Source organism: Lepisosteus oculatus, chromosome 8 (genome assembly GCF_040954835.1).
Source record: "Lepisosteus oculatus isolate fLepOcu1 chromosome 8, fLepOcu1.hap2, whole genome shotgun sequence".
In the NCBI taxonomy this organism is placed as follows: Eukaryota; Metazoa; Chordata; class Actinopteri; order Semionotiformes; family Lepisosteidae; genus Lepisosteus; species Lepisosteus oculatus.
The window spans coordinates 25955096-25970192 of record NC_090703.1 but is presented as its reverse complement, the minus strand read 5'-3'; the positions used below and the strand labels follow the sequence as shown (position 1 = coordinate 25970192).

The following is a 15097-nucleotide window of genomic DNA, read 5'->3' as shown; positions in this document are numbered from 1 at the left end:
CTGGAACTAAAAATAATAGAAGCTGTGTGACCCTATAAGTCAACAGTCTGGAAATACCTCTTGTCTCACCTACCTCTTATGTACAGTAGCTGAAAAAACAGTACTGTCTTGATTTCTGATTACCTAATTTACCTGCATTTTAAGAAATGAACATTAAATTTAACTATGCACTCACTAAGTCTATTTTTAATATGAATTTCAAATAAATAGACTAAGAGGGAAGTGGTGCAGTTTTCAATATGGGATTGAAGTGCTGTGTCATCTGAAGATTTTGCAGATTTCGTTAAGCCTCCTTCCTCTTCCTCCTTCTGCCTGTCCAGCAACATCACTAAGAATAGCCAAACTGCCAGCAAAGATGACAAAACATAAAATGCATGACAAAACTTTTATAGTTTTACTACATGTTCTATAAACTAGAAAGGTTAGAAATAAACCAAAAAAGTTTAAAATGACAGCATGACTGCTTTAGTCATTCACCATACTCATGTCTTTCATAAAATGAATGATCCTGTTTAACACTGTAACATAAGCTTACTGGCCAAAATATAAGAAACATATAAAGCAAACTCAGTGGCAGCCACAGTTTGGTTTTCACTTCCTGTTGACATTTTTTTTCTCCTTTAGAATGCTCAAGAATACATTACTGGCTGTGGTTTCTTAATATACTGAGCACAGAATGAAAAGTTCTGAATGCTTGTGTGCTTCAAAAAGACAAAGGATACTAACAGGAAAGTGCTTACATATTTTTGGTATCATTTTGATTAACTGATCATTCATGACTGCCTGTGAAACACTTGAGTGACTTTGAAGATTAAACGCTAAATCACTTCATTAGTGAGAGTAATTGAGCACTGGTGTAATTTAGCTGTTGAATGTCAAGTCTGATGAAAATCCAGAAAGAACTTACAATATATATATGTCACAGTATTTCCCACATATCAAGAAAACAACAATTGTGTGTCATAGGTATCTTGAAGATGTATTCAGTGCTCTCTGTCACATTTGGGGTGTTCATGGCTAACAATTAAAAACCTGGCAAAATGTTACAGCTAATCACATCCCATCAATGACAGAAAACAATCTAGAAGACTACTGTATGACGCACTGCACCACTCCAAGATCACGTGGACTGGGAAAGTCCTAGAGTAACAGAGTGGTCAGGCATATCAAGTAACTTCAAATATCAAATAACTTCACCTGTAGTGATTAATGGCAATCTGACTGGATGGAACTACTTTGATCCTAACCCTAACCCTTGCTGCCCCTCATATGGGCTCATTCTGATATGGCAACATTCCAATAAGGCAACACTTTTTCATGCTGTTCATGCAACAGTAACTTTTGTGCATGGTGAAAATTGAAATTGAACAGTTGTGTCATGGATGCTCCACTTTCCTGCCTTGAGCCCCACTGACATTTGTGGGATAGGTTGGGACTATATGTTGCATCTAAGGCACAGAGACCAGTGAACAGACATAAGCCTCTCGAGGCTCTACAAGAGGAATGGGACATAATCCCATCATGTCAGTATTTGCAACTTGGCACAAAGAATGCTTTACAGATACACAGCTTGTATTCCAATAGTTGAGGTATATGTTACAAGACTGCTACAAAACTATAACTTTCAGTACATTTTTGCTAGTGAGTATATAGAGTGTGAGATTTACTGTAGTATGAGATTCTGATGTGCTGTAATTGGTATAACTGTTGATTTAGTATTAATTAATATTGATTTAAATAAATGAATTTGGGTATTAACAGTCCACCAAGCTTCTGGTTTCATTATTCAGTTCTGTATTTATTTTCCCTGTGGCTATCTAAAGTACCAGCTCAAGAGGGAATGTGTGTATATTGCAGTCTCAACCCACCTGACCAACACAGAGTCTCAAACAGAGTTTTGTATTGTTTCTTCATATTTGCTGTCATCAAAATCTAGCCTATAAGTATCGGGCATGTTGTACCAGCTGATTCCTACTGCATATGCTGTAAAAAACAGTGTACAATATAATGATGGAAGAAGTGCTGAGGGTGTAACATTCTTTCACCACTATATGTCAAGAAGTACAGATATACTTCACTGGGCATCAGCCTATATCTTCAGCTGTAGAGACAGAAGAGTAGCTGAAGATATCAGCAGAAGATATACCCAAAAATAAAATATGCTAATAATGTAAAATAATTTTGTTGCCTCAGCCAGGCAAAACACCATAAACTTGGTAATATCTTAAATGACAATGGTCTGTCTGTGTACAGGCCATTTAATTATTTGAGAGAGACTGACATGCTGTTTTATTCATCTTAGACTTTGCTAAGCCCATTGCACTGGGCTTTAGAGTGACACAGGACAGATGCCACCACCTGGCTGATGTAATTGTTTCAACAGTCAACACTGTCACTGTCAATCTAACTTATATCTATATGAAATTCTTCTCTCACCTAAAATCAGTCCCATTTTATGAAAAAAAAATACTTTTATATGGAATATAGAAGGAAACAAGCTGGTTGGTGGTCCTGATTAGGATGCATTTAGAACAATTTCCTCTTAAAATATACTGAACAATGTAAGCAGTACACTGGTGTATCCAGTGGTTCCAAATAAAGATTACTTCCACCCTCTATGCCAAAAAGAGGGTAACTGCCTATGCAGTATGGGAGAGAGTGCTTTTCTATGTGGCTAATGTGACTGTTATGCTAAAGCTCAAATTGCTCTGTCACCATAATAACCCTGAAGTTACTGATAATGACATTTTTTCTGGCAATTCTAACTGCAGGCACAAAATCTGTGAAACAAAGTATGGCCATATCAACATTTTGTGAGTGCAAGACATATGACAGCATGCTATTCACCTTCTATATTCTTACAAACCTGTTTAATTAGCCCAATATAAACATAATTATATTTTGTAGGGCTCCTTTTTTGTGTTTTCTTTTTTAATTTTCTGTTCTGTTGCGGTCAAGTAAACATATTCAAACAAAGCAGTGAAATACTGTGAATTTAGAGAAAAAGAAACATAAATGTTGGAAAAGAAGAGTTTTCATTAACTTTCATGTCTCTTCCGCAGTTTCCTCACAGTGGGCACTGAGGCATTTCTTTTATCTGCCTGATAGGAAGTAATGACTGGCAGCTTGGCAATGCAGCAGTGTGCACATCACTAACCCTCCTGAAAATCACAGTGGCTAGAGCACAATGTCAGTTCAAGGCAGAATTCAGCAAATGCAAAGCAAAATAAAGCATCCAATTTCAAAGTCCTAATTTGAAAGTGATCGATTCAAATTGAAACCTGTCACTTTCTTCACAAGCAGGAGGCTTTATAAGGCTTAGCAGGCAGAAAAATGCCAACCAGAGTCAGTGTCAAGCAGTCAATGAATGAAGAGGATGTTGTGGAGTCTGTCTTGGAGCCCAGGCACCAGAGAGATACTGTACTCAAGCTTCCTCTGCCATTTGGAAGCAATCATCATTATTTCACTGGTAAGACGGCTGTCCAAGAGAAAAAGTTAAAACACCAGAAATTACATTGACAGATAATAAACAACAGGAAAGACGGGTTGTTTATCCAAAGGAGCTTACTATTAAGGACTTAAAGCTGATAGATACTACAAGGACACTGAAAAAAGAAAACAGGGAAAGCAATTGCCATGGGGTTTGACATGAATAACAACAACAATCATAATGAAATCTGCCATAAATTCACAACAGTTGTTTGTCCATGTTTGTGTCAACCTGTAATTACCTCAAACTTTTGCTACATGTTTTTATTACATCCAGTGTGCCCTGGATGACATTTTAAAACACCTTTTTGGATGATGGAAGAAAATTATGGATTGGATCCAGTGAGAAAATGCCTTACATAGAGTTCAGTTTGTATTCACTTTTGTATTAAAAATTGGGTTGAGTTTGACTTAACGGAAAGCATGGCAGTTGACAGAGATTGTAAGATGGTCTCCCCTCGATGAATATACACTCTTAAAAGTCCTTAAACAAGCATTTAAATATCACTTCTGCTCTGGACGTCACTTCACAAGAAAGGTTACTTATGACAGGAGGCCAGTCAGGCCAACTAGCTCATTTATTTGTAGATAGCTAATTGACCCAGTCATTTCTGGAAAGAAGTAGTTCAGGTGGGTAGCTCCGTCAGCATGTGTAGGCTGCAAAGGAACAATTAATAGGTTTATTCCATGCTGAAAAGAGAGCAAAAGAAAACAGGTTGGCTGTGGAGCCTTCTTCAGGTGTGAGAAAGACAGGACCAAAACGTTGTGTTTTCTTTCTTCTCTTTTCAGCATGGAAAAAACCTATTACTCATTTCTGGAAAGAGGTCAGGGTATAAGCTTCAAAAACAGGAAGTATCAGAGTATGGATGTGTAGCTTGTTTTTAACTCCCACAACTGTCTGAATAAATAAGTGAGTCCTGTTGTCAGTTTTAAATGCACTTCCACATATTTACCACTTGTGTCCTCTGATTTACTGTATGTTTTGCTTGTCATTCTTAAGAAACAGGTTAGGTTGTCTATGTCAATGTTTTTAAAGATTCTAAGTACATGCACCTTGTAATATTCTTTGGTCAAGGCCAAAAAAGTCAGTTCCTTCAGCCTCTTAGCATAGGATATTCCGTTAAGGCCAGGAACGTATCTGAATGTTCTTTTCTGGACTAGTTCAAAAGCAACAATATCTTAACTATAACATGCTTGAAATTACATGCTTGCCAAAGAAACATAAAAAACTAATGTATGCTAACATATACATTTTTTAGATATTCATTTAAAAATACACATGGCACTTAACATACTGTAAGCTTATAACGTATGCTTATAAACTTAACTTGCCAAAGCAAAAAACAATTAAATAGATTACAGTACATATACAAATTGGACCATGGGGACCACATTCCAACATACCCTGAAAGTGGACAGACAGTAAAAGATATCAGTGATACAAAAAGTTGTTCACATGACATGTGCTCTTTATGGAAATTTCTCAAAGTCCTGTATGAATGCATACTAAATTGAATGGAACAGGTTTATACCATGGTATAAACAAAATAAAAGAAAAATTTCAGGTGTGAAGGCTGATACTTTCTTAAGGTGTCTGACACCTGAAGAAAGCTCCACAGCCAATAGGTTGTGTTTCTTTTCCTCTTAGCATGGAATAAACCTTTACCTGTTCCTTTGCATAGTGTGAAGAACACACCAATTTATTTTGTGAGCACTCCATATTACTGTTTAATTACTGTCTGATGATGTAGCCACTTTTGCAGAATCAGGTGTGTTCTTCAATGCACTGTGACTTTTGGCACAAGATCAGTGAAATTCTATGCTTATAGTCTCATGTGCACTTACAGTTTTATACAGAGTGCTGCAGCAAGACAACCTGAAATGACACATTGCAGAGTCCCCTGTTTCAGACGATGTTGTTAGATACAATTGGTCTATAGCCACTGTCGTGTCTAGAAAATCTGTACTTGTTCTTGGAGATCATTGCAAAGATTTGACAGTGGCTTGACAGATTACGTGTCTCCCAAAGAATAAAGAATGGTTATTAACATAATTGAATTGAAACTGAATATTGTAGGATCTTATAATATAAACCCCTCTGTAGTTGCAGAAGGAAATAAATCACCTTGTCTAAGGAAATCCTTCCTATTTTTTGTTTCCTTACAAACATAACAAAAGGAGCTCTGAAAGATTAAGTATCAAATTAAATACTTCTATAGTGCAGTCAAGGCCTGTGATGATGATTCTGGGCAAGGAAAGTCATGTTCTACAGCTATGCTGTGTTAATATCCCATAGACATCACTACACCTAAAGACTCTCACAGCGGACACTTCAAAGCATAGTAAGTTAAATGTTACATAGAAAAGTGCTTTAGATTTGTTAATGATTAAATAAAATGTGAGTTTGAAAAATCATCCTTTTTGAGGTAGTGAAAGAGAAGGTGCTTATGTTATTAGTACACACAAGCATGGACTCTTTCACTTAATAATGCTCCTATACATTGTGCAATGAAATTGGCGGTGGACACTGAGGACTACACTAAGAAGCTTTCAAATGCACATTGGGGCTCACTATTTTGTTTTCAGTGCAATGCTAAAAAATACTACATTGTCAGTGTCTAAGATTAATTTAAAAGCTCAAACATAACTTTATTTTTTATGTTTTTTTGTTAATGTTGAATACATTAATATATGATTATCGAGACATGAATATTATTGCCAAGCTTCCTAAAAGGTATTAAAATAAATGTACTGAAACTTCACACTGCACAACCAAAACCAGAACAATTCCAAACAAAAGCTTAAAACTCCAAATCCAAGACACCAAAAATTCCAAAGTTTAATGTATTATAAGAAAAAAGTCACACAACACATATATTCCCCAACTCAAACTTGAAAATCAACTGCAAACATTTCAATTGTATATTGTAAATTAATTGAAGGGCATTGAAAAGGAAACCCAGATGTGACTCTAGTTCTGACCTTGTCTTGGAAGAGAGCCTGTGGCTAATGTTTATTATCTCATGTACTTACTTGCTCTAAGGATATTTTCTTTGCTGCTGCACCGGGATTGCACCTGCAGAGAAAAAACAGAAGTGATGTGAGATGAAAACCCCTCTACAGACAATGACAGATTAGCTCTCCTGGCAGGCTTCAGAGATTAGAATTATCCAGCATTATGGAGTAGGATGAGGTTGTAATACAGCATATTTATCCTGTTAATTATAATGAATAGGGGTAGAAAATAATTTTTGAAACTTGTCTCCATTACTATTATTATGATTTACTTTGTTTCCAAACTGACCTGAATAAGAGCATATACTAATTTAATACATTATATTTCTGAATCATTAAACAAACACATTAAAGAAGCCACTTAGGAAGAAGTCTGGTAACTAAGATGTGAGTTTCACTACCTATGAATTTGTAAGCATTAGGCCTTTTTTCTTAATTACACTGGTACGTTTCTGGCAGTGAAATCAAACAAAGCTTTCTCCCAATACTTTCTCAAACCTATTGCCTGAAGTCACAACTGCTATTAAAAGGGACAGTTTGCCACAATCCCAGTAGGAACAAGTAATAGGTTCATTCCATGCTGAAAAGAGAAGAAAGAAAACACAACGTTTTAGCTGTGGAGCCTTCTTCGGGTGTAAGGGTGTAAGGCTTACACCCGAAAAAGGCTCCACAGCCAAAACGTAGCTGTGGACGCAGCTTCCCACCTGAACTACCACAATCCCAGTATACAGTTAATTTATGGATTTATGGACTCTTATGAAGTCCAAGAACTGTTGTTGCCCACCCAAGCATTAACTGGAATGCACAGCAAAGTTAATTGGAGTATACGCCATAAATAAGAAGTCAAGTGCACCTACAGCAATGTACTTCTGATAATGATCCTAGACTGTATATAAAATTGCAGCTAACTATGCCTTGTCAGGCATTTCAAGTCCGATTCTTACATCTCACAGTTTGTTTCCTTCATGGCCTCCTCTTTAGTTTTAATAGAAATGCAATAGTATGCTCTATTCATTAGACTTCAAAGAAGACAGAATGCAGGCCAATTCAATTTTTGACAGCAACAATATCTGGAACTCTAATTGCGGAAGCCTGTGGATGTGGTAAACTAAAGCATGTTCTAGTTCAGATGTTGTAGTCAGCTAATGAAGGAACACATGAGGGGAATGCTGCAGGTGAACAGTGGCTCATGAACTTCCTTTCCTAGAAGAAAAGAAATATTAAAAAAACTAAATGAAATAATACTACTAATAATGGACTTCCCTTTAGGCCAGGAACATTACTGTAGTAAAAACCCCTCTTCCACAGGAATGTGCATTTTAAAAACCAGGAGAATGCCTGACTACAACTGGAACAAAGACACATTCAGAAAGAAATGCACCACTCAACATCTGATAGGAAATCGATACACCAATAAAGAAGATATTCATACTCTGATTTGTTTTGAATGTCTTTTTCACAATATATAACTTCTACTCAACACAATTGTCATAAAGTCAGGAGCTTTCAAGAGCACACACTAGTTGGTGAGATCTCCTGACATGTGTCAATGACAATAACCTGGCACATTCCAGGAATGCAAGCACACCCCAAAACTGACACAGGCCTCTGTGCTGTTTCTGATTAGTGTACAGCAGCTGCTGATGTGGCACTTTGCATCCTGATAGCCAGCTGTGAAAACAATATGATGCAAACACAATAAATTGACTTTTTTAAAAAGTTTTCTTTAACATTTTTGCAAAATCATTTTTCTTGTTTACTTGCTTGCTGTTGACAGAAACTGTTCAATTGGTTTCAATACAAACTACAGTGACACAGTGTATCACTACAATTGCTCATCCAAATAGAGTATGAAAATCCTTTTTGTTAGAATCTCATTGCCTACCAAAAGCTGAGCATCGTATTTTACTTTTTTTACTTCAAGCAATGAAAAGAGGACTGTAAACTGTACATAGTTGTGGGATTTGGATAAATATGCAAAAGAAAAATTAATCTGCTTTCCATGACAACAGAGGTGATGACTTCCCCCCACTATCTAGGAAATTACTCAATGAGGTTTAAAAACCAAACCTCTTGAGAATAAAGATGGACAAATCAGAGGCCTTTGTTTTCAGATAACATAACCAAAAATGCAATAGTGATTACATGTGATACCAACTGTGGTGGATCTGTACAGTTTGTGACTGAAGGAGCACAGGTCTCAAGGCATAGTGATTGAAGCAGAGTTTCATAACTTGTAATGAAATATGTATTTCAATAAAGGACAACAGCAAAAGTATTGATGGTGCCCAAACCTGGTCTTGAGAAAAAACAGAAGATTTAGATTGTGGTCTCCAGCTAGGGTATCCTGATCAGACCACCACCCCCAAAAACAGGAGTCAAAGCTGTGTCGGTGACATCATTTATACTAGGCAAATTAGCACAAATAGATGTAGATATTGTTGGTGTCTGCTTGTTGGAAATATAAGACTCTGTATACAGTATACAATTCATCATTAAGAATCTTAAATTGTTGATCAATTTAGCTCACAGTCACAAATCTCATACATATCAGCACAATTGCTTCTGTATGCACTATGAGATTCATTGCATTAATAGCAGAGCCAATCAGCATCAGATAGAGAAGTGACACAATTTTAATAATACCCTAATAATACTGCAACCTAAAAATGAGGTTGACACTTTTATAAGTCACAAAGGTTACTATTGCTAAGTATACCGAAGAATCCCTGGCTAATTTTGAACCCTCCCTACAGTGTAAGTTCTTGGGCAATTGTACAGAGACCTTTGGAGGAGTCTGAATTCAGTAGATGACACAACCCAAATCTGAACCTTTAATCTCTGGGATATAGTACCCAACCTGTGCCCTATACCAACAGTGGCCTGCACCTGTTGAGTCATTTACAAGCCCTGTTATTAGTGTTTGTAAGACATTCTGCGCTTCAACACTATGATTTCTACTCTCTAAAATTTAGACTCCTTTGGTGTCTGGGAAAGTTGATACTCCTACTTAATACTTGCAAAAATCGATTTCTCTAAGTATCCTCTTAGAAGACCAAGTATCCTGCTTGCTACAGCAGTAAATAACTTTCAAATGTATTTCCCCAACATCACTGGCCTAAAAGGAGAAATGACACCACAGTCTAGCGTAGAGCATTGTCTTGAGATATTTTAAGATGTAAAAACAGAAAAAAAGGACACAAACATCAAATTAAATTAACGCTGCCTGAAAAATGAAACAAGTGAGGCACAGTATGGTTGAGTCCTATAGCTGGGAAAGCACGTCTACTGCTGCTTCTAGTGAACAGAAAACTGGAGACAAACACAGTGACCCAACAAACACACCATACAGCTAATAAAAAAATGTTAGAGGTGAGACATTGCTGAGGAAGAAAGAGAGAAATAAGCAAGGAGCTTAAACTCATAGCGCAAAGCGAGGTTTGCGAATGGGAGCAGCTCCTTTGGTCTGTAATAGTTACTCGCGAGTCGTAGCTTCTATGCGTCCTGAGTTCATCTTTAAGCCCTTCCAACCTATAGTGGAGCTATTGCATGGACAAAAACAAAAGATTTGTAATAAACAGAGAAGCTTGCAAATCTTAAGCACCAATGGATCATAGCATGAGTGTAAGAAACAGAGAAAGAGAAAAGGAGAATCATATTTTGCTCTTTGAGTCAAAGAAGTTACATAAAGGCATCAGAAGTTCTGAAAATGCTTTTTGATACAAAGAAAACAGAAATAACAACATGTAAAACTGAAGCAAAAGCTCAGTAACCCAATACACAGTACAATCTTGAAGTCTTTCTTAAAGTTGGAACAGGCTCACAGCAATCTGTGCTTTATAAAGATGTGTTAAGAGATAATAATTCTTTCTCACAGTAAATGGCATTTACAAATAGATTAACAATATAAAAAGCAGTAAAAAAAGTTACAATTATATGATACATAAAAGGAAAAACATTTTAAAATTAAGACTTCTATAAACTAAGTAAAAGATCTCTCAAAACAACTCTGGTTTCCAAGTCGAGGTGTACTTTACTTACCTTCTATTTCATTCAACTCTTTTGAAAAATTTTGGTGATGAATTCCAAATAATTTCTTTTCTGTTCCTGTCATTTTCAGATACAATATACTTACACAAAAAATAATACAATGATGTAGCCTATGGGACTAATAACATATTTGTATAAGGATTTTTTAAAAAAGGTCAGATAGAGGAATTAACATTGAGTAAAATTTTTCACAAAAAAATGAAGAGTCACTGCTTAAGAGAATTATAGCACAGATATTTATATTATTTTCAGCTATATGAATGCGTTACCAACAGGATGACCTTTAACATCTAGAATGAGCCACTGTCCTGTATAGTGAGGGGTTGAGAAGCTACACAAACAGCAAATACAAAATAACAAATATACATTTTACACAAGAAGTATTTAAATATTTTGGGACTCAACACATGCTATACAACAGAACCACTAGCAAAAGACAACAAGAGGACTAGTGGGGAGGGAGGAAGGGGGAGGATGGAGGACAAGTGGAGAGAAAGCACCAAGTATGCCAACATGAACAAACAGCACCCAGCAAAGCAAGCTCCACCCTTCTCTCTCAGTGCAGCTCAAGCCAAGTGCCTTTCTTGAGTTCTGGCAGAGCTAGTACAGTAACTGCAGTGCTACTCATGGTGCTCGCTCAGAAGTTAATGCCAGGTGGGTCAAAGGGAACAGAAACATGTGGTGAAGCCAGTCGGCAGTGTCACTCACAGCAGTGTCTATGCAATTTGAGGGGTTGGTTTGTACAGCTTTTATTGAATTTGAGATACTGAAGAAATTAAATTAGTGTGCAAAGCAATAGGTAAAGGAGTATTCCATGCTGAAAGGAAAAGAAAAGAGGCACAACATTTTAACTGTGGAACCTTCATCAGGTGTGAAGGTCCCACCTGAAGTAGGTTCCATAGCTGAAACGTTTCTTTTCTTGCAACCTACACATGCTAACACAGCTACCTACTTGAATTATATTAGTCTATCAGTTAAATACAAAAGACTTTCATGTAACAAAATAAAGGTATTTTAAGCACTTATTTCACTAAGAGTACTGTTCTTTTACAACACTGGAAGTCAGGGTCAACAACAGAAAACACACTAATTACTCATTATCACAACTACAATTAAAGCACAGCCATGCCCTCACTATAGATTATGAATGAAAGTAGAATAAGTAACATCTTCAGTTTTCAGACTTTTTCAGTCAGATGGGAGAATACAGCAAGAAAACTGACTTGCTGTGCTGTCAGAAGATGAGTGGTTTATACTGTGTGGTATGGCCCTTCTCATCCTGTGTGGATTAATGCAGCAGCGGGTAAGGGAGACTACAACCAAATTGTAGCAAAGACTCTAAATAAGGGAGTCCATGCAAAAAAGTTTGCTGTGTCATCTAATCATGGACACTTGTCAAGGTGAGCTGGGATAGCAACTTTCACAATCGGACACTGTGGTCCTTGGCATACTGTTCATCTCTCCACATACTGTTCACATCTCTCCTCGTGAACAGGGGAAACTCAAATTTATTTTCTATCTATTTTTGTAGATCAAATTGTAACAAAATTACTTATACTTTGGGAAACTGGAAGTAACAACAATTAGTAAGGTACGGTACATGATTGTACAAACTTTGTACTTGATAAATCTCTAGTTTCTGCCTCTTTGTATTTTGGCTAGTAATTTGATACTCTTAGTTTCCATAGAAGGATTTTACCTGTATAAAGAAAGCATTCAAACCAGCTATAGACTAGTTCATAATTAAATTTAATATTTAAATTTGTTGAACTTTTTTTAAAAATGAATTCTTGTAATTGGACATTTGTTAATATACAGTATATTTAAGAATATACATAAACATTTTGAAATTACTTGTTTTATGTCCTTAACACATTCATAATGTCTTCCATAATGTCACCAGCAGAGATTTAATTGGGCTTGACTGAAGTAAACATCAGACCTTTCCACAAAAACGATTAGCGTACCCATATCTTTACAGGTTCTGCAGTGAAAACTAGTTTTTCTTATTAATGTTGCAAGCTGGAAAGTAACGCATCTTTTGTAATCCGTAATTACTTAGGCAAAAGTACTCCAAATCAATGATAAGCTTAAATGGAAATCGTTATAAACATTTTAAATAAAGGCACACAATTAAGCGGAAAGTAAACAGAATATTTTATTACTCTGAAGGAATAATTTTGCTGTATTATAAAAGATATTAGAACGATCATTTCTCACCACATTTTAAAAACATAATCTGTGTTTCTGGGGTAATCTGTGTTTGCTAAATAGACTAAACCTGAGCCAAAAATAAACAGTCCTGTATGTAATATGGCACATTTTAATGGCTTAATATTTATTAATTGGCTTTTGTTCTTTCCAGAATATACAGAAATTTGGAATGTACTGTATTAATGATACAATATATGAGAAGATATATGCTGCAAAGACAAAGGAAGATTTTCTATTATATTTATTTTATTCATCCCCCAAGGCAAGCAATGGAAAATGTATTTTTATTTTGGAAACTCGCTTGAAGGAATCTCTCTGCAATGAAACTGCACTTGATATGGGGTTGACATTAGCTCAGACAAACCATGATGTGCACACCTTGTCAGTTGTTTAAAAGGCACTTAGACATCAGGCATTATTTGGTATTTGTATATTACTCAAAACACAATTTGCTTCAATGCAATCTATGTGCCTTAGACACCACTGCTGAAAATGACCCCTGGCTATTTCTAGAAAGTCAAGTGGTTCCTGGAATTTATGTGTTAGAGGTTGATCTGCATCAGGCTTCAAAACTATGCCTCTAGAGCACTATGCTTACTGTATGCCTCTATGCTTCTGTGTGCACGCACTGCTCAGCACAGATAAACTGTTCAGAGAACCACATTGAGAGAAGAAAGCTGAGTGCACACAGCTTGTGTCTTTCTGCCTATACAGCACAGGAACCTGGGACCTGCTGAAAACAAATTACAGTATGTGCTCACGATGCACATTTGCACAGGAGAAGAGAGCCATTACTACTTTTACTACTTTTACTACTTTTAGTGCAAAATATAGTGTTAAAGATTTTCCAATACTAGACCAGCAAAAGAACTGTAGTTCATAGAAAATAAGACAGAAAATATAAATTAATTCTCCACACAGATGTTTTCAATTGGATATGTCAACATCATGCCCTGTGTTATTAAACAAGACATGTTAGTACTGAATAATTTTTAAAGTAACTGATATTAAGTACAGTCTGTTTGTATATAAAAACTGAAAACATATTTAACATCCAAAATCTTAATATTTAACAAGTGACAAAAGAAAGTTGTCTTGTCTCCTACTATCGAAATTTAGACGTTAGCTATGAACTAGACCAAATATTGTACTGCAAAAAATGAAGTGTATATACTGTATGATGAAACCTTTTAGTTCAGCATTGTACTGGAAAACTACAACGTAAAATACAATCTTGGAATGCAATGTGGATCTGTAAAATTGTGGTGAACTGTGGTGGTTACGGTTTTTAGTTGCTCATCTATCTTGAAACCGTGTTTATTATTATTTTGGGAGTTTTGTTGGTCTGTACTTTGAATCAAAGATGAGTTAAATAAAGCCCCTCAGAACACAATGAGTTAGCAGCTTGCACTTTTATTTTATAAAATCAAAATTAAATATTTAGCATACTACCTGTTAACTATATACTAAGTGGTAATGGATAAATATTCTGTACAGCTGAATAATAATTTTAGTGTTGAGCTAAAAGAAAACAGACTCTCACAGGTTTTACTTGCAAACCAGCCACATTAACCAAACTGTTTCATTCCAGGTTCAGAATAACTGGAATACAAGCAGCTTCTGTCTTTACTACTGTATAAGAAGGTGATGGAAATGTCTGGATTGAAATTCCTGCAAAGGCTTATTTGCATTGGATGCAAAAGAAAAGCAAATATGAGCACTGATGCAATAAAATAAAGAGAACCTGTAACTCTGATTAGTAGGTTTCACACTGGATGAGAGGTGACAGGCAATGCTAACTGTGCTCAGTGACACTGAGGAGATGCCAGAAAAGGAACTGATGTAAGCTAAGCGGCAGTCAAGCACTGCCTAAAACACAATCATCACTGAAAGATTTATAAAAATGTGTATACATTCTGTGCTGTCTGGATAAAAAGTAACAACAAATCATTTAAAAAACCGGCAGAAATACTTTTAGAAGATTTTAACACCAGAAAAAAAATCCATCTAAGATGCCAAATAACTAACAACTAAGACAGAAATTTAAAAAACCCTCTCTCCACACCATCATTGTCATGCTAGATTTGCACCAAGGTTTTAATGACTTTCTAGCATTTGGTGACAAATTGTGCACTGGAGCAAAAAACTGATTTCCCATAACAATTGAACTTGTTTTCTATTTTTTCACAGAACAAAACAGCAATGAAACTGGATTAGCCAGATTAGTATAAAAAATAAATTTAATAAGAGACAAAACTGAAGACAAAGTGATAAACTACAGAATATTTAAGACTGTCTTATACACACATTCCTGGATTCCACACCAGTT

The 15097-nt window shown here is 36.0% G+C and overlaps 1 protein-coding gene across 13 annotated transcripts in view; it reads right to left on the bottom strand.

Moving 5' to 3' along the window:
- The window catches only part of gphna (gephyrin a), a 479030-nt gene that overhangs the window by 50283 nt on the left and 413650 nt on the right, over positions 1-15097 (bottom strand). For 9 of the 13 annotated variants that reach the window (XM_015351213.2, XM_015351218.2, XM_015351216.2 and 6 more), the window contains one exon: positions 6523-6565. In XM_015351213.2, the coding sequence (XP_015206699.1) occupies positions 6523-6565 (43 nt within the window). Of the gene's footprint in view, positions 1-6522; positions 6566-9983; positions 10047-15097 lie in introns of all 13 variants that reach the window. The other 4 variants (XM_015351214.2, XM_015351219.2, XM_015351217.2 and 1 more) reach the window with 1 other exon arrangement.